The sequence below is a fragment of the Equus quagga genome, unplaced genomic scaffold (genome assembly GCF_021613505.1).
Source record: "Equus quagga isolate Etosha38 unplaced genomic scaffold, UCLA_HA_Equagga_1.0 73442_RagTag, whole genome shotgun sequence".
Classification (NCBI taxonomy): Eukaryota; Metazoa; Chordata; class Mammalia; order Perissodactyla; family Equidae; genus Equus; species Equus quagga.
In genome coordinates, this window is record NW_025802777.1 from 6,229,650 (window position 1) to 6,250,387 (window position 20,738).

Sequence of the window (20,738 nt, forward strand, 5' to 3'; positions counted from 1 at the left end):
TCATAGACACTTGAAAAGGTAAATTCCCTGTGATTCTATCTTATTTGTTAATTATAACTCTTAATTATTTTATGAAAATGCACTGTCTTTATTTTTTATCCACTTAATCTCTGATAGACTGTGTTGTGTAAAATCCTCTACTAACTATATCTGTCCATTTATCTTTATATGTCTAAATAACATATTATCGTATATATTATGTATATTGTATATATATAATTCTATATATTTTGTTGCATATGTTACACGTTGAATTGTGTTCCCACCAAATTCATATGTTGAGGTTCTAACCCCCAATACCTCAGAATGTGACAGTATTTGGAAATAGGGTCTTTACAAAGATAATCAAGTTAAAACAAGGTCATTAGTGTGGGTCTTAATACAATATGACTGGTGTCTTTACAAAATGGGAAAATTTGGAGACAGACCCACAAAGAAGGAGAATGTCATGTGAAGATGAAGACATGTAAAAAGAAGACAGTGTGAAGAGACTTGGGGGGTTAGGGGAATGGCCATCTTCAAGGCAAGGAGAGAGAGCTGGAACGGAACCTTCCCTCAGAACCTTCAAAAGGAACCAACCCCACTGACACCTTGTTTTCAGACTTCAGTCTCCAGAACTGTGAGAGAATAATTTCCGTTGTTTCAAGCTGTGTAGTTTGTGCCACTTTGTTACAACAGCCCGAGGACACTAATACACTATACTATTCTGCCATGGTTTTTTACTGTGTCTTCACTATCAATTGATAAAATGATCCCATTCTTTTCTTTGGAATCGCCTTTGACTGTGACATTGTACCTCTGCCTGGTTTTCACATTTAGTTGGCAGTCCTTTGCCCAGCCTCTTAATGACAATCACGTGCCCCCTTACTCTAAGCCCAGGTGGTTGATGTGCACACCTGTGTAGCATGGAGATTGGTGATTGCCTATGCGAGCTCTGGAATCCACATGGGTGGCTGCCACTTAGTCACTATGTGGCCTTGGACAAGGACATCACTCTTTCGGTGCCTCAGTGTTTCCCTTTCGTAAGATGAGGCAATAGTAATTGTTCTTCTCTCATGAGATTGTTATGAGGATGGAATAGGTTAATGCATTTAAAGTACTTAAAACAGTGCTCGGCCCACAGCACCTATTTGGTAAATACATGAGCTGTTATGAAGCCCATCAATTCCCTGTAATGAAGATACTGAGATCATTTTACAGATGAGGAAACTGAGCCTCAGAGAAGTTGAGTCAGGAAACTAGTGTGACAAGACTGTTGCAGGTTGGCCTGCTGGGAGGCGGGCTCTGAGATGGAGGTACAGAAAGCAGATTAAGGGGTGCTCTCCAGATGAACAGGTATGGAGGGATAGGGGTGAGGGTGCAGGATTGGGTTGGGCAGAGGGAAAAGTTGAATGATGCGATCACAACAGAGGCTCCCCATCCATCGGGAGCAGAGCAGGCTAAAATACATCGACAAATTGTGTGATGCTCCCTTCCAAAGCCAGAGCTGAGTAGCCCTACCCTCCAGTGTGGGCTGGATTTAGTGACTCTTTTCTAACGAACAGAAGAGAAGTGAATGTGAGAATTCAGAGCCTAGGTCATACAAAGCACTGAAGCTACCGGCTTACTCTCCCCCTGGGATTGCCTGGTCTGGGAGAAGTTTAGCTGCCATGCTGTGAGGCCTCTCAAGCAGCCTGTGGAGAGTGCCACATGGTGAGGAACCAAGGCCTCCAGCCAACAGCCACTTGACGGAGGTATCTTGGAAGAGGATTCTCCAGCCCCAGTCAAGCCTTCAGATGACTGTGGCCCTGTCTAACATCTTGACTGCAACCACCTGAGACCTTGAGCCAGAACCACCCAGTGAAGCCATTCCTGAGTTCCTGATCCATAGACACTATACCATAAATGTCTGTTGTTTTGAACTACTAATTGTTGGGGGTAGTTTGTTATGCAGCAATAGATAACTAATATAGGGAGCTTTGGAAGTGGAATTGTCTTTTAGAGTTGTCCCAAACTGGGGTGAGGGGAAGAGGTCTTTATGTCCCAAATTGACTAGCTATTAGATTTGGGCTGTCTTGCAAAAGGGACCATGACTTTGGGCAGAGCAGTTTTATTGAGCTGAGGGCAAGTTTTGAAGCGTGACTTAGCTGAGAGCTGTTGAGACTAATACTCTGAGCAGCTCAGGGAACACGTCCTTCAGTCCTGAAAGAAGGGTCTGGGCAGAGCATCACAGCATCCACTAAAAGACATTTAGTGGGACCTCTCCTATTGTCCCAGAATGGAAACTAGGCTCACAGCTAAAAACAACAGGCATACTATCCCATCTTCTAATGAAAGATGCCTACAGTGGGGCCAGACATTTTCCCCAGGGCTTAACAAAAAGCTATAGATCTAGCCCCACTTCCACCAAATACTTTCCTGATCCTCCTCTCAGTCTATAAAGGAAAGCAGGGGAAGGAATGAAAGGAGGCAGTTGGCACTGTGGAGAGTATAGTGTTTCTGGTGGGAAGTGACGCAGAGGGGGAGGCAGTAAAATAATCTCTCCTGGGTATCAGTGGGGCCTCCTGGAAGGGGAGGCTGGTGTTCCATTCCCTGCTTGCAAATCTGACTAGTCAGCATTCTTGCTGATTCACCCTGTGTGTATTTCAGGAGGGAACAAGAAGATTGAAGAGACAAGGCAGGGTGGAGAAGAGAGGGTATGGGGCAGCCTCCAGCAGCCCTTTAGTGTGGCAACGATGTGTGTTTCTCATGGGTCAGGTGGACTCTGTGGAAGATAAATGGTCTTGAGCTGTCTTGCTGGACCCTCATCCAGGAGACTGGGTGTACTACTGGGTGCTGGCAGTAGGGTGATGGAAAAGATCAAGCTGGAGATAGAACTCCCACGGAAAAGTATGGAGGGGAAGGCCAACTGGGCCTTCCCATATGTGCCCCTGAAAGGAGTTTCAAACAAGGGCCAGTTATCCGGAGAAGTAAGGAACCACTAAGAGAGAATTCCAGCAGTGGCTTGTTAAGAGATTCTCGTCTCAACACAGATGCCAGGCCTTCAAGAATGTTGAGGAAGCGTCTGAGAGTCAGAACCATGACCTGTACCCTCCCACCCCCACTAAGGATTTAGGGCCCCAATCAAGCCATAAGATTGACACTTCGACATGGTCTGATTTTTAGAAACTGAAATTGACCAGAAAGTTATAGTGTCACCTAAGTGTGGTTAAGGGACAGAAAAGATTCCAAAGAGCAGTGCCTGGAGAAAACTGGACTGTTTCATGTTTGGAAGTCATTACACTGGGCTGACTCAACAGATTACATTGATAATTGCTGGAACTAAAGCTCTGTGCACTGCATCAGCATTCCATAAAGATTGTGTACAACCTACAAAGATGGGTAAAATATGGCATACCTGTCCTGGAGGAACAGGAATGTTCTGCTGCAAAGTAAGTATAAAGCGGGTTTGCTGAAGCTACAAAGTCCAGAATGTGGACCCGTGTAAAGGGTTTCTTCTCCTGTTTCCCTGCATCGTCTACTGAAATTGGTATCTTACCACGTGAAAACGACGGGTGAGTCTAGTAGAGAGGGATCCACTCCTTGAATCGCAAATAGACTAGACCGTGATTAAGTCCCTAAAGAATTGTTCTAGAATTGCTGAGTTTGAGTTGCCAGGAAGATATCCAAGACAGAGACGGAAGGACTGAGGGTAGAGGGCAGCTGAAAACTGAGACCTGAATATTGGGAAACACCACATGTAGCAACCTTCAAAAGCAATTGCAGCTACAGCACCATCACTGTTGCCCTATAAAATACCTTACATTCTCAAGAGGGAAGCCTTCGTAATGCTAACTCATGAAATCACTTTACGGAGAATTTCTGCTGTAATCCTAAAAGTAATGCACTTTGAAAAACAGATATCAGAACGAAGGAATTTGAAGAAAAAAAGCATTTCTTCACTGCATTAACTTATGTATGAAAGTAATGCAATGTTACCTCTCTATTTATTGAAAAAGTCCGTTTAAAACATTTACAAGAGATTTTATTTCAACAAACGTAGTACTGTCTTGCTGCCCTGCTTGGAGAGTCCTCCAAAACATGGTATCTGTCTTATGTCTACTTCAGGCAGCTCCGTTTCGGCTTCGGGGTTTGCATCCGCGCGCACTGCCGGGACTCAGGGCCTGCGGGCCGCGCCTTCCCACGTTCTGCCCACGATCATGAATATTCAACACCCGTCCGCGGCGCGCGCCGGGGGAGTACCCACAAGCCCTCGCGCCCCGCGGAGGCGGGCGGCTGGTGACCCGGCACCGCGGCTCGGAGTGGGGCGAGGTCACCGCGCTCCCTGAGACCTTGGCCCCCGGCCCGGCGGCAGGGGCGGGGCAGCCGAGCCGCCCGCCAATCGGCGCTTTGCAGGCCGGCAGCGCGGGGCCGCGGGGAGGGCAGGGAGTGCCGCCAAGCCGGGGACGGACACAGGGCGCCCCGTCTTCAGAAGCCCTGGGAGAAAGTGGAGGAGGACTAGCGACGAGGAGAGGAAGAAGACTGGGGAGGGGACGCCGGTCCCAGTTACCACGGCCGTAAAGCCGACTCTAGGACAGCGGCGGGAGGCTCAGCCTTCCTGCGCAGGCAGCATCCGCGCGCGGCCCCGGCCCCGCCCCCGGCCGCGGTGCTCGCCGGGAGAGCCGAGTTCCCCTTCCCTCTACAAAACGGGCGAGAAGGAAGGCATTTCCGGCGTCGTGACGCTCTTTTTGCGGAAGGGGTGGGGCTAGTCTGGGGCCCCGCCCCTCACGCCCGGCGGGGGCGGGCCGAAGAGTGACAGCCCCTCAGCCCGCGCTAAGGCCCGCCCCTGCGCCGGAAGGAGGAAGGCGAGGGAGTCGAGCCTGCGCAAGGCGCGAGGTCACGTGATGCAACTGCCGGCGGAGAGGAGAAAGGGGTGGGGCCGGGTCGGAGGGGTGGGGCGGCCCTCTTTCCCCTCAGGTCACGCGAGGCAGGAAGTGGCGCCCGCAGCGAAGTATTCGAGATGGGGACCTCCCTGGACATTAAGATTAAAAGAGCGAACAAGGTTTATCACGCTGGGGTAAGTGGGGTGGCGGGGCCAGCACGTTCCGTCGTCTCCGGGGCCCCGCGCAGTGCTGCGTGTCCCTGGGCGGGGCAGGGGCGCTCCGCCAGGTGCGTCCCGCCAGGTGCGTCCCGCGCGCGGCCGGCTGTCCTACGGAGGGTCCCCGACGGAGTCGCCGCGGCATCCGGGGGCGTGCGGGGCCGAGGGGCCGGCGCCGGGGCTGCAGCGCTAACCGGCTCCTTGAACATCTGGCTCGGCCCGGGTCCGGGTTTGAGCTGAGCGCTGAGGGCGGAGCAGCTCGGTGACCACACGCCCCGCCCCCTCCCCCTCAGATGACTGCAGGGCTCTGTGACCGGAAGGCAGACTCACCTGGAAAGCAGAAATGTGCACTTCAGGCGGTGGTCAGCTCTAACGCTGTGCAGAAGTTACTCGTTTCTCTGGTTCTGTTCTTTGACGAACATACAGAAGGAATGGCATGTTAAAACGCAAGTCCAAAAAAATGAAAATGTTAACTATGCCATTAACAGGTTTTGCACCACTGGCCAATCGCTTAACCTCCTCGGGCCTCAGTTTCTTTATTTGCAAAATGAGGATGGTGCAAGGTTCCTGTAACTCGGGGAAGGTCAGCCTTTACATCGGAATCAGTCACCCTGGGGAATTTTAAATGGGGTTGCCCGGGTCCCAGTACTAGAGATAGCAGGGATTCTAGTGTGCAGCCAGGTTTGAAATCACGGCTAGCTCTCATACTCTGTGAAATAACATTGAGAGTAGTGGTTGGTCACATAAATGCAGAGCAGTCTCAAACGGGGTAGAATACCAGGCAAAGATCATGAATGGATGCTAAAATCTTTGGGTGCAAGAAGGTTGGGGAAACCTGATATTTACACAGACTCAAATGACCACCTTCCAGATTATTAATTACAAAAGGAAAAAACTACCTTCATAGTGGAGGAATGTGGTAGTCACCATGCTAAGCAAGACAACAGTGACCACCACCGTACCGTCACCACTAAAAGACTAACTGACGGTATATTCTGGCATAATAATAGAGGGTTCCAGCATGGTGCACTGAGAAGGACACTGCTCACCTACGTGCTATTCCTGCCAAAAATCTTTAACCTAAATCAATTCATAAGGAAACAAGCATATCCAAATTGAGCACATTCTGTGAAATGATTGGCCTGGATTCTTCAAAAATGTCAATGGCCTGAAAAAAAGGGGAAGTTTTCCAGATTAAAAGAGACGAAAGGGATATGACAACCAAATACAATGCAGAGTTTTTGATATATAGGAGTATATTAAATAATAGATTTGTATTGGTGTCAAATTTCCCAAGTGTGGTATTCGTATTTTGCTTGTGTAGGAGAGTACTCCACATACTCAAGTATTTAGGAGTGAAGTGTCACAATAACTAAATTTTAAACCATCTTGCCATAAACTGTGTATGTGTGTGTGCACATGTGAGGGGAAGAGAGAAAGCAAATGTGGTAAAACAATAATTAGTGACTCTAATTGAAAGTTATATGGGTCTACTTTGTTGCTTTTTTTTTAATTCACAGCTTTATTGAGATCTAATTCAAATACCAGAAAATTCATCCTTTGTTGAATTCACTGGTTTTAATATGTTCAAAAAGTTGTGCAGCTATCACCACCATCTAATTTAGAACATTTTCATCACCCCAAAAAGAAACTCTGTATCCATTGGTAGTCACTCCTCATTCCCCCTCTGTCTCAGCCCCTGGCAATCACAGATTTACTTTCTGTCTCTATGGATTTGTCTATTCTGGACATTTCATACGAATGGGATAATTCATAATTCATTTATAATGAATCGTAAATTATAGAAGTTGAATCATACAATTTGTGGCCTTTTGTGGCTGGCTTCTATGACTTAGCATAGTTTTCAATATTCATACATGTTGTAGCATGTATCAGTACCTTCTTCCTTTTTATGTCTGAATAATATTCCATTGTATGGCTCTGGCACATTTTATTTATCCATTGATTTGTTGATGGACATTTTGGTGATTTTCACTTTTTGGCTATTGTGAATAATGCTGCTGTGAACGTTGTAGTACAAGTTTTTGTGTGAACATATGTTTTCATTTCTCTTGGATATATATTGAGGAGTGGAATTGCTGAGTGATATGGCAACTTTATGTTTAACTTTTTGAAGACCCACCAAATTGTTTTCCAAAGCATCTGCACCACTTTATGTTCCAGCGGCAGTGTATGAGGGTTCCCGTGTCTCCTCTACTTTGTATTCTCATAATTTTCTGTAGCTCGGAAGATATCAAAATGAGAATTGGGCGAGGCAGGAGACTATATACATTTTGCTTTAATACTCATTATTTCATTGAAAAGTTAGCACATTCCATTCAGAGATATTACTCCAGCTGAGATGTTTTCTGGGGTTTTAAATATGGTACAAGTAATGAAAAATACATTTAGAAAAGATGCAGTAAATGGAATCATAAGTTGTCCCAGGTGATGTCTTACACAACTGGGACCACTCCTCGTGGGTGGTGGAGTTGAATGTGGTGTCAGCTGTGCACATCAATTGCCTTGGTGCCATCATCAGGAACAGAATCCGTGGTGATTGGCTTATGGCTGTGTTTCTCAATCTTCCAGTTACTTTTACACTTAATGCATTTTACACTAACGCAATTGCACTAAATGCGTTTTAAAAGGAGACCTTATATAGCGATTGTAAAAGAAAAAACATTAAAACTTTTCCTAAATAGATGGTTGCTATATATTTTTTAAAAGCCTCCCCAAAAGTTATTAAACCTATAAATCTAATCAATTGACAAAAATACACACCTGGACATATGTGCCGGTGACTCATGTGTTGGACTCGATGATCTGTGACTCAGGATAGGTGGAATAGGTGGCCAGCACTGTCCAGGCTGCTTCCTAAGCTCCCGGTGGTGGGACCCTTGCTGGCTAATTGCTTGATGAGGTCTCAGGGCCTGCGGACAGTGTATGTTTCAAGCGTAGTTTGCACCATGGTTGTGTGAGGGGTGGCCTCTCTTTCCCACCGGTGGAACTAATAACATACAAGTTTTCACTTTTCTCTATACATCTCAACAGCATTGGTAAAGCTTCAGTTACTAAAGATTTGACTCATCTGTCATCCTGCGAGAGCACAGTACCTGTAATTATGGTTTGCTTGAGGTGGCTTCCACCTGTGTTAGCCTGATCCCAAGGTCATAAGTGATTGTCATTCAGGTGAAACACGTTTGTCCAGGTAACCACATAAAGCACTTACGTTCCACCAGGGGTGCTTGGGAAGCACTGGTGTAGGGTTTGTCAACCAGGCCGCGTCACTCCCATTTTACTGATGAGGGAACTGGGGCCTAGACAGGTTGAGGAGTTTGCCCAAGATCACCCAGCTAATGACAGAGCCTGGCATCCAGCTGAGGTCAGTCAGGTTTCAGAGCACGTCCATCCAGGGGCTGGCCTTGTGGCCAAGTGGTTAAGTTTGTGTGCTTTGCTTTGGTGGCCCAGGGTTTCGTTGGTTCAGATCTTGGATGCATACATGGCACCGCTCATCAAGCCATGCTGAGATGGCATCCCACATGGCAGAGCCAGAAGGACCTATAGCTAGAGTATACAACTATGTACTGGGGGGTTTGGGGGAGAAGAAGAAGAAGAGAAGATTGGCAGCCAATGTTAGCTCAGGTGCCAATCTTTAAAAAAAAAAGTCCATCCAACACTATTATAATACTTCCCTAAGAAAGGCCATTTTTATGCAAAATGGAGGAATTTGTAGAAATAGTTGTTATTAATTTCCTAGGAGAGCTATAAATAGCATTGTAATATTTCAGTTTAAAAAACTGCAATGACTTCTACTTGGAAAATGTGCTGTGAACACGAGAGAATGTATTGGGTTTAAAATTGACATTTTGGTTTTTTCCTAGGAAAAGGTTCTCATTGACAAAATGATGGAGTTTTTAAAATTATAGCCGAATCATTTTTTAAAATATAAACATAATGCATGCCATATTAACAACTTAAGATTTTACAGAAGATAGGAAAGTGAAAAGTCAAGTCCTCCCGCCTCTTTCTGACACCATTTTCTGTCCCTGGAGGTAGCCACTGACACTGTGTGTACTATTCCAGACATTGCGTATGAATAATAGGTGTGCACACACACACACACAACTTGTTCTTTTTGCTCAACGGTGTATCTTTATCTTGGATACCTTTCCATATCACTGCATCTTCATAAATCTCCTTCATTTTTAGATTATTTAATCAAAATAAACTTATTCAACCAATGTCTATGAGGCTTACAGATCATTAGAGAGAGGGAGGTAAATATAGAAACAAAAGGTGATGAAGTGCTTGAGTAGGAGCATCTGTGGTATCTGATGAGCACCAGGTAGGGCATAATCGTTCTGGGGGAAGGGCCCTTTGGGAGCCTCATTGAGGTGGTGATGCTTGAACCTGCTTTTGAAATGTAAGTGCTGGGCGAGGGTCTGTCTCCCTACCTGGCATGTTTATTTCCGTCAGAAGGGTAGACAGTGGGAGCAAAGTGAAGAAGAACTCGTAGACGTTTGTGAAGCAGTCTGAGTGCAGTAAAAGGTTTCTTTTATTCTATTTCCCAATCATTTATAGTCACTTCTCACCTAATTTGATTGCACTTTTTAAAAGCGACTTCACTTTATCATCTTTCCAAAATATTTCCCCTCTTCCTTGAGTTTATTCTGCTCTTGTTGTTGTTGTTTTTTAAACCTCATAAGTTGACTTATTAAATTGTAGCCTCCTCTTGAAAATGCACACATTTTCCTCTAAGTACTACCTTAGTTGCATCCCACAAGTGTTTGATTTTTAATAGGTTGGTGAATTCTTATAAAGCAGTCACCCTTGTAACCTCACCCAGGTCCTGCTGGAGAGGGGCAGGGAACCAGGAGAGAGAGAGACTGGAAGAAGGAGAAGCACTCTGCCTAGAAGCAGGCAGAAGACGCTGCTCCAAAGGACCCTGCTGTGGCTTCATGTTTTAGCAAGCTCATGCTCTGTGGGATGTGGGAAGACCCTGATATAATGCTGTGCTGCGTGCCCTGCAAGATTTGATTTGTAGTATTTTTATAATTGTACACCGTAGATATCTTCTGATTTCCATTATGATTTTTTTCTTTGACACATGAGTTGTTTAGAAATGTATGTTTTAATTTCTGTTAACAGAAACAACTATCACTCATAGGCTTACAATAATTCCTAAATTTAATATTTAAATTTTAGAAAATTCCTCACAAGAAGAGTATCTTTAACCAGAAAGTGAGATTATGATGGAGCAGAAGAATGTCAGGTCCAATGGTCAGGAGAAGACAGAATACCACAGGAATACTTCCTATAATTCAGTAGGAACCTTCAATAGGTTACTGACACATTTTATTTATACCTCTATCATTGCACCAATCAACTTCTGTTAAAATTAATTCATTCTACGAGTCTGCCTAACTAAAACATTTTGTTTATTTATATTGTATACCTAGGTCCGTCAGTACCTGCTACTTGGTATATGATCCAAAACTTTATTAAATGATAGTCGAAGCCTTAAAATATTTAAACAAAATTCATAAGACTAGTAGTTTTATAAATGCATTGATCAGAAAGGGAAAACTATGGTCTTATGGGTATGTTATAGATTTTACTTTGTAATTAGAAATAATGTTCTACATATAAATTGTAGACGGTAAGATTTATATTTGAGATACCTCTAAAGCTACATGTTGAATCCTCCATAACTGGTATTTACTTTAGGACGATCATTCTTAAGAAAATGATTCAAATAAATATGGGAATGGAGACTTCAGAATTCCTATATATACAGTTCTCTTCTCTCTAATTCAGGAATAGAAAATTGTCCAAAATGTGATTCCCTGGTGTCTTCATCGCAATTTACACAGAATATACTCTTCCTCAGAGCTTGAAGCATTGTGGCCAAGCCACCTTCTCCTTGAGAGTGCTGCCCATGGAATCCAGAAACTTGACTTGTGTTTCCAAAGCCGCATGTATGGTATAAGACTATCAGGAATGTGATAAAAAGTCCCTAATTCTGTATTTCCAGTAAAAGTTTTAATTTCCCATGATGAAACCTAGCTAATGTTGTTCTATAATAACATAAACTAGGACAGTCCTTTCCAACTCCCACACTGCTTTAACCCTCCCAAATACTGAAGAGGTGGCATTTCCCCCCATTTTATGATTGAGAAGACTGAGGCTCGGAGAATTCAGTGCCATGCCAGCAACACTGATAAGCGTGAATATTTGAAATTGTCTCTTTATTCCCAAGTCTAGGACTCTATGTGCCTTTTCCAGATCTTCATTCTCATCTGTTGGATGGAGATGATACCTACTCAAAGGGTGTGTTGAGAGGATGAAATGAGATGGAATTTTAAGATATTCGTTAGAGGTTCTGACTTGTAGTAGGGGCTTAAAGCGTAGGTGGTGGTGGTGGTGTTACACTTTTCCATGGTGTCTGTTCACAGTCAGAATTGCTCGTTGTCTGCTTTGATGTAAATCAGGTTGTTAGTACACCCCACATATGGCATAATAAGTGCTTATCAGAGTGATGTCAGCATCGTGGCAGAGTGAGCTGTTCCCCTAGTCTCTCTCCACTAAGTTACAACCAAATAGATATTCATTAACCAACAGAGGATTTGCTACAAAGTATAATAGAACATCTGAGAGATCCATGCAGCCATGCATCTGAAGGTGGGGTACTTGATCCCCGAGAAGGAGTGTGAAAGGGTGAGCAGATCCTCTTCCCATCCCCAGTGGCAGTGATCTAGGTCATGGGTCCTCATGCAGCAGCTGGTGCATGACTGTAAGAGGAAGCGGGAGAGCAGGCAGGCCTGTGCACAAACACTTTCGCTTTCAGAGTTGCAGCCTGGCCCTCAGGAATGCTTCACACTGAGTGGCATGGCTCAGCCACAGCGTGGGCGCCCCCACCAAGCACAGCAGCCCAGGAGAACTGCCTGTGAGTGTGGAGCCAGCCAGTGCATGCACTCAAGTACCACTCCCCTCCCACCTAATACACCACTTTGTCCAGTCCCCAGCCAAGGCAGCAGTTCCGCACCAGAGCGCTGGCATGTGTGTGTGTGTGTGACCCACGAGGTGGCTGCTGCCAGTGGGCAAACGCAGATGAACCCTATCAGCACAACTTCCAGCAGATGTGGCGGGTTCAGAAAATACAGTTCCTACCCCCACCAAGAGGTGGCAGATGGAATCTGTGACCTGATACTACCACTGTGCACCAGCAAAGGATCACTTCATCAAACACCGTGAAAAACTATATTAATACTTCAGAGCAGAAGGAAAATGAAAAGGTTTCTCCAGAAACCAATCCTGAAGTCACAGAAATTTAGCATCTGAATGGCAGAGAATTCAAAATAGTTGTCATGAAGAAACTCAGTGAGTTACAAGAAAATTCAAAAGGCAGTTGAATAAACTCAGGAATGATATTAATGAGCAGAAGGGATACTTCACCAAAAAGATTGAAACTGTAAAATAAACCAAACAAATTCTGGAGATGAAAAACACAATGAAGGAGATAAAAAACTAGAAACCTTAAAACACAGAGCTCACATTATGGAGGACAGAAATATAGAAATGCTTCAGGTGGAAGAGGAGAGAGAACTAAGACTTAAAAAAAATGGGGAAATTCTTTGAGAAATATCCGACTCAATTAGGAAATGCAACATAAAGATGATAGGTATTCCAAAGGGAGAAGAAGGGTGAAAGGAGCAGAGAGATTGTTCAAAGAAATAATAGCTGAGAACTTTCTAAACCTGGGGAAGGAACTAGACCTACAAGTATATGAAGCCAATAGAACTCCATATTATATCAATCCAAAAAGACTTTCTACAAGACATATAATAGTAAAACTGGCAAAAGTCAATGACAAAAAATATTAAGGGCAGCATGGCAGAAGAGAATACTCTACAAAAGCCTATCAGGCTTTCAGCAGATTTGTCAGCAGAAACCTTACAAGCTAGGAGAGATTGGAATGCTATATTCAAAATACTGGAAGACAAAAATTTTCAGCCAGGAATACTCTATCCCACAAAACTATCCTTCAGATGTGATAGAGAGATAAAAGCTTTCCCATATAAGCAAAAGCTGAGGGAGTTCATTGCCACTAGACCTATCTTACAAGAAATGATCAAGGATGCCCTCGTAACTGAAACAAAAGGCAAATGTTTACAAAGCCTTGAGCAAGGACATAAATAGACAAAATCAGAAAATTGCAGCTCTTTATTAGAACAAGTTGGCAAACATTTATAACATAAAAGATAAAGGGAAGGAAATATAAGAAATAATTATAAACATTTTAATCACAAACTCACAATACAAAACAATAATTTGTGACAACAGTAACTTAGAAGGGGAAGTGGGAAGGGATGGAATGTGCTTAGGCTAATGGAGATAAGAGGCTAGCAGAAAATGGACTGTTTCATCTGTGAGACCTTTTATACAAACCTCAGGGTGTACACTAAACAAAAAATCAGAGCAGAGACGTAAATCATAAATAAAGAGAAAAGTGAGAAAACCATCACAGACAACCACCAAACTAAGATGGCAGTCAGGAATGCAAGAGAAGAGAAACAAGGGAAGTATAGAACAACTGGAAAACGAGATACAAAATAGCAGTATTAAGCCCTCATACATCAATAATCACTCTAAATGTAAATGGATTGAATTCTCCAATCAAAAGGTAGAATGGCTGGATGGATTAAAAAACAAGACCCAACAATATGCTGCCTCTAGGAAATACATCCTAGCTCTAAAGACAGAGAGGCTCAGAGTGAAGGGATGGAAGATGATATTCCAAGCAGATGGCAAGCAAAAGAAAGCAGGTATTGTCATACTTATATCAGACAAAGCAGACTTCAAGATAAAAAAGACAATGAAGGACAAAGAGGGACAGTATATAATGATAAAAGGGACATTCCACCAAGAGGACATAACACTTATGAATATATATGCACCGAACACAACAGCACCAAAGTATATAAAGCAACTACTAACAGACCTAAAGGGAGAAATTGACAGCAACGTAATAATAGTAGGGGACCTCTGCACCCCACTTACGTCAATGGATAGATCATCCAGACAGAGTGTCAAGAAGGAAACAGTGGTCTTAAGTGAAATACTAGACCAGATGGACTTCATATGTATAGATAGATAGATTCCATCCAAAAACAGCAGAATACATATTCTTCTTAAGTGCACATGGAAGATTCTCAAAGATAGACCATATTCTGGGAAATGAGGCAATAAATTTAAGAAGATTGATAAGAAGATTGATAACGTTAAGAAGATTGAAATCATCTCAGGCATCGTTTCCAACCACAATGCTATGAAACCAGAAATCAACTACAAGTAAAAAGCTGGGAGGGGCCAGCCTGGTGGCGCAGTGGTTAAGTTCACACGTTCTGCTTCTTGGTGGCCTGGGGTTTGCCAGTTCGGATCCCAGGTGTGGACATGGCACCGCTTGGCAAAAGCCATGCTGTGGTAGACGTCCCACGTATAAAATAGAGGAAGATGGGCATGGATGTTAGCTCAGGGCCAGTCTTCCTCAGCAGAAAGAGGAAGATTGGCAGTAGTTAGCTCAGGGCTAATCTTCCTCAAAAAAAAAAAAAAAGAAAAATGCTGGGAAAGTCACAAACATGGAGACTAAACAGCATGCTACTGAACAACTATTGGATCAATGAAGTAATCAGAGGAGAAATCAAAAAAATACCTGGAGACAAATGAAAATGAAAATACATCATACCAACTCTTATGGGATGCAGCAAAAGCAGTTCTAAGAGGGAAATTTATAGTAATACAAGCCCGCCTCAACAAACAAGAAATATCTCAAGTAATCTTAAACTACACCTAACAGAACTAGAAAAGAGCAAACAAACCCAAAAGTCAGCAGAAGGAGGAAAACAATAAAAATTAGAGCAGAAAAAAATGAAATAGAGACCAAAAAGACAGTAGAAAGAATCTATGAAACTAAGAGCTGGTTTATTGAGAAGATAAACAAAATTGACAAACCCTTAGCCAGACTCATTAGAAAAAGAGAGGTGCTGGCCCTGTGGACCAGTGGCTGAATTTGGCATACTCCACTTCAGTGACCCAGTTCGGGCATAGACCTATACCACATTTTGGGCAGCCATGCTATGGCAGTGACCTACACAGAAAATAGAGGAAGATTGGCACGGATGTTAGCTTGGGGTGAATCTTCCTCAGCAAGAGAAAAAAAAAGCCTCAAATAAAATTAGAAATGAAAGAGGAGAAATTACAACAGATACCACAGAAATACAAAGGATTATAAGAGAATACTATGAAAAACTATATGCCAAGAAATTGGACAACCTGAAGAAATGGATAAATTCTTAGACTCTTACAACCTCTCAAAACTGAATCAAGAGGAAATACAGAATCTGAATAGACCAATCACAAGTAAAGAGATTGAAACAGTAATTAAAAACCTCCCCCCAAAATAAAAGTCCAGGACCAGATGGCTTCTTTGGAGAAATTACCAAACATTCAAAGAAGATTTAATACCTGTCCTTCCCAAACTATTCCAAAAACCTGAAGAAGACGGAACACTTCTTAACTCATTCTGTGAGGCCAGCATCATCCTGATCCCAGAGCCAGACTGGGCAATGCAAAGAAGGAAAATTACAGGCCAATATTGCTGATGAACACAGATATAAAACTCCTTGACAAAATATTGGCAAATTGAATACAGCAATACATTACAAAGATCGTACACCATGATCAAATGGGGTTTGTAACAAGGATGCAGGGATGGTTCAACATCTGCAGATCAACCAGTGTGATACACTACGTTAACAAAATGAGGAATAAAAACCACATGATCATCTCAATAGATGCAGAGAAAGTATTTGACAAGATCCAACGTCCATTTATGATGAAAGCTCTCAATAAAATAAGTATTGAATGAAAGTAACAACATAATGAAGGCCATATATGACACACCCACAGCCAACATCATATTCAACAGTGAAAAACTGAAAGCCAGGGCCGGCCTCATAGCCAAGTGGTTAAGTTTGCACACTCTGCTTCAGCAGCCCAGGGTTTCGCTGGTTCGGATCCTGGGTGTGGACATGGCACCACTCATCAGGCCATGCTGAGGTGGTGTCCCACATAGCACAACCAGAGGCACTCACAACTAGAATATACAACTATGTACTTGGGGGCTTTTGGGGAGAGAAGAAGAAAAACAAATAAATAATAAAATAAAAAAGAAGATTGGAGACAGATGTTAGCTCAGGTGCCAATCTTTAAAAACACAAAACTGAAAGCCATCCCTTTGAGAATAGGAACAAGACAAGGGTGCCAACTCTCACCATTCCTATTCAACATAGTATTGGAGGTTTTGGGCAGAGCAATCAGGCGAGAAAAAGAAATAAAAGACACCCAAATTGGAAAGGAAGAATTGAAACTCGCTATTTGTGGATGACACAATCCTATATGTAGAAAACCCTAAAGAATCCATCATAAAACTAGTATAACAACTACAACAAAGTTGCAGGGTGCAAAATCAACTTACAAAAATCAGTTGCATTTCTATACTCTAATAATGAACTAACAGAAAGAGATTTCAAGAATACAATCCCATTTATAATCACAACAAAAAGAATAAAATATCTAGGAATAAATATAATGAAGGAGGTGAGAGACCTATACACTTAAAACTCTAAGACGTCATGGAAAGAAATCGAAGATGACATAAAGAAGCAGAAAGATATTCCTTTCTCATGGATTAGAAAAATAACATAGTTAAAATGTCCATATTACCTAAAGCAGTCTACAGATTCAATGCAATTTCAGTCAGAATCTCAATGACATTCTTCATGGAAGTAGAACAACAATCCTAAAATTTATATGGAACAACAAAAGACCCCAAATAGCTAAAGCAATCCTGAGAGAAGAGAACAAAAGTGGAGGCATCACAATCCCTGATTTCAAAATATACTGCAAAGCTATAGTAATCAAAACAGCATGGTATTGGCACAAAAACAGGCACACGAATCAGTGGAACAGAATTGGAAGCCTCGAAATAAATCCATGCATCTGTGGACAGCCAATCTTTGACAAAGGAACCAAGAGCATACAACAGCAAAAAGAAAGTCTCTTCAATAAAGGGTGTATTTATAAAACTGGACAGCCACATGCAAAAAATGAAAGTAGACCATTATCTTACACCATATGCAAAAATTAATTCAGAATAAGTCAAAGACTTGCGTGTAAGACCTGAAACCATCAAACTCCTAGAAGAAAATATAGGCAGTACACTCTTTGACATGGGTCTTAGCAGCATCTTTCCAACACCATGTATACTCAGGCGTGGGAAACAAAACGAAAAATAAACAAATGAGACTACATCAGACTGAAGAGTTTCTACAAGGCAAGGGAAACCATGAACAAAACAAAAAGACAACCCACCAACTGGGAGAAAATATTTGCAAATCATATATCTGTCAAGGCATTAATTTCCAGAACATATGAAGAACTCATACAACTCAACAACAACAAAAAATCCCAATCAAAAAATGGGCAGAGGATATGTACAGACATTTTTCCCAAAGAAGTTATACAGATGGCTAATAGGCACATGAAAAGATGTTCAACATCACTAATTATTGGGGAAATGCAAATCAAAACTACAATAAGATACTACCTTACGCCTGTCAGAATGGCTATAATTACCAAGACAGAAAAACAAATGTTAGAGAGAATGTGGAGAAGCGGGAACCCTGATACACTGCTGGTGGAAATGCAAGCTGGAGCAGCCACTATGGAAAACAGGATGGAGATTTCTCAAAAAATTAAAAATAGAAATACCGTATGATCCAGTTATCCCACTACTGGATATTTATCCAAAGAACTTGAAATCAACAACTCAAAGAGACTTATGCACTCCCGTGTTCACTGCAGCATTATTCACAATAGCCAAGACGTGGAAGCAACCCAAGAGCCCATTGACTGATGATTGTAAAGAAGATGTGTGTGTTTGTATACATATACATACACACACACACACACAATGGAATACTACTCAGCCATAAAAAGTAGAAAACCATCCTGTTTGCAACACCGTGGATGGACCTTGAGGGAATTATGTTAAGTGAAATAAGGCAGACAGAGAAAGACAAACAGTGCATGATTTCACTCATATGTGGAAAATAAACACATGGACAGAGAGAAGAGATTAGTGGTTACTAGAGGGTAAGCGGTTTGGGGGTTGGGTGAAAGGGGTAAAGGAGCACATATATTTGGTGACAGATAAAAATTAGACTATTGGTGGTGATTATGATGCAGTCTATACAGACACTGACACATGATAATGTACACCTGAAATTATACAATGTTATAAGCCATTATATAACATCAGTAAAATAATTGAGGAACAAAGTGCTTATGAGATGCTTTACAGGTTGTTGGATGTCTCCCCATGGTGGATTTGGAGGAAGCAGGGCCTGTGACCGAGGAGAGCAGATAGAGATTACCGCATTTTGGGCACTGACGGGTGAGAGTGGTTTTAGTATTGCTGTGTACTTTGCTTGGTGCAGTAAATGTGTTCTTGATCAAGAAGATTGACTCAAATGCATTGTCAATTCTATTTCCAGTGCGCTAGAGGAGCCTATTGGTTAAAAGAACCCCGCAGTAAAGTTTTTTGTAGTGTAGATAAAATTCATTTGTTTTTATAAATTCAGAATGTCTTACATTCTTAAATCCTAGCACACGTACTCATGAAAATGACACAAATATCATGGTTGTGAAAAACATAAATAAGAGATTTACTACTTGGCATAGCCAGGTTACAATGATAGGTGGTTCATACACTGTGGGCTGATTACTCTTACCACAGGAACCTCGAGATTTACATTTGGTCTTACTTGGTTTGCAAGTTATTTCCTGTTAAAAAAAATTGAAAGAGAAAAAATCCTATACTTAATAGTTCATTATTATGAAGAAAAATTGCAAAACTAGGATGGTATGAAAACAAAGCCTGACTATTCTGCTTTGTGCTACTGGATTCTTGACACATGAACGGTCACTTGGAGTAGATGCTGCTGCAGGTGCCTATCTACATAGGAAAATGTAGCTCTTTGAGCTCGGAGGGATCCTATTTTGTGGGAGGTAAATGAACCTTTTAGGAAACAGTCATCTAAGCTTTCAGTGGGTCTCTTTTCTCACTGACAATCTAATTCTCCTGAAAAGGCCCATCTCCCGAATCAACCTCACCCTTATATAATGTGTGAGAGGCGTGTTCCGAATTATCCTGTAGCGCTCCGTTTGGTGTTTGTTGCAGCAGACTCTGTGCCGGCCTGAGCCTTGGTGAGCTTGCCTGACTGCTGTGGCTGTGTCAGTTTCTAGACTCTGCAGCACTGGACAGGTCTCAGCATGTCATGGATGCCCTTGACCCCCCGCAGGCTGCTCTGACGCTGGCAGGGCGGTGGGTTTTCGTCAGCCGTCCTCTTGATGCTGAGTCACCAGTCCAGACCTCCTGACCTTGTGTCGTCCTGGGTTCAGCCCTGTGTCACCACCCACGCCCTCTCCGTGTGCTGAAACCTGCAGTCTTTGGCTCCCGCCTAATCCCTGCAGTGATTGTCCCCCAGTGCTGAGCTCCCAGCTGTGCAGCTCGTAGGTTTTGAGGAGCACATGCAGGTTTTGGGGAAATGGCACCTCTCTTTCCCTCCTGTTATTCCCCCTCTTTGACTCCTTCCCCACTGTGGCCCCAGCCTGAGTTGACAGGGCCCCACTGGTCTCTTCCACAGAAGGTCCAAGCTCTCCACCTGCCAGGAAGCTCGTTGGTGACATCATCCTTCCTCCCCGACGCCGGTCCTCCCCGACTGCTCTCTTATTGGCACAGGGGTGTTATGGGAAGGTTGTAAGTTGAATGCAGTTTCCCATTTGCTTTCCATTTTCCTTTCAGCTACGCTTTGGGAGTTTTTAACTCCCTAGCTCTGAATATCTCTTCATCTCATTCAGGTTTTTTATCAGGTAACTGTTACATATAAATTCAGTTCTTTTGCTAGACAAATCTATGACACCACCCCCACCCCCAGTTAGTTTTCTAAGTTTCAATTTCTGTTCAGAAAACAGAGTCACTTGTTAGCCGTGGGCTGCGTGGGCTGACCTGTTTCTCCTCTCAGTGAGTACACTAAGGCCAGACCGTTTCAGAAGAGCATTAACAAATTGACAAGTGACTGTATCATGCCAGCAAGAAAAGCACAATGTTCCAGAGCTCAGGAAAAACTTTGCCCTATGTGGATGGATAGCTTAGGGAGAGGTCAGTTTATGTGGTGACTTGCTTCAGGCCTGCTCACAATACCTGCCTGTGGTAGTTGATCCAGTGTGTGGCTGCTCATGGTCCCCGCCTGTGTTAGTAGATCCAGTGTGCCCAGCTCATGGTTCCCACATGTGGTAGTAGATCCAGTGTGCCCAGCTCACAATTCCCATTTATGGTAGTGGATCCAGCATGAGCCCGGCTCACAGTTCCCGCATGTGGTGTAGATCCAACGTGAGCCAGGCTCACGGTTCCCGCATGTGGTAGAAGATCCAGCGTGTGCCTGGCCCATGGTTCTTGCGTGTGATAGTAGATCCAGTGTTTGCCTGGCTCATGGTTCCTGCGTGTGGTTGTAGATCCAGCGTGTGCCTGGCTCACGGTTCTTGCGTGTGGTAGTAG

At 43.1% G+C, this 20,738-nt stretch overlaps 1 protein-coding gene across 1 annotated transcript in view; it reads left to right on the top strand.

Moving 5' to 3' along the window:
* The first annotated feature begins 4,909 nt into the window (after positions 1–4,909).
* LOC124234332 (vacuolar protein sorting-associated protein 26C) overlaps positions 4,910–20,738 on the top strand; it is a 52,938-nt gene continuing 37,109 nt past the window's right edge. The window contains exon 1 of the mRNA XM_046651655.1: positions 4,910–5,035. Within this exon, the coding sequence (XP_046507611.1) occupies positions 4,979–5,035 (57 nt within the window). The 5' untranslated portion in view covers positions 4,910–4,978. The remainder of the gene's footprint in view (positions 5,036–20,738) is intronic.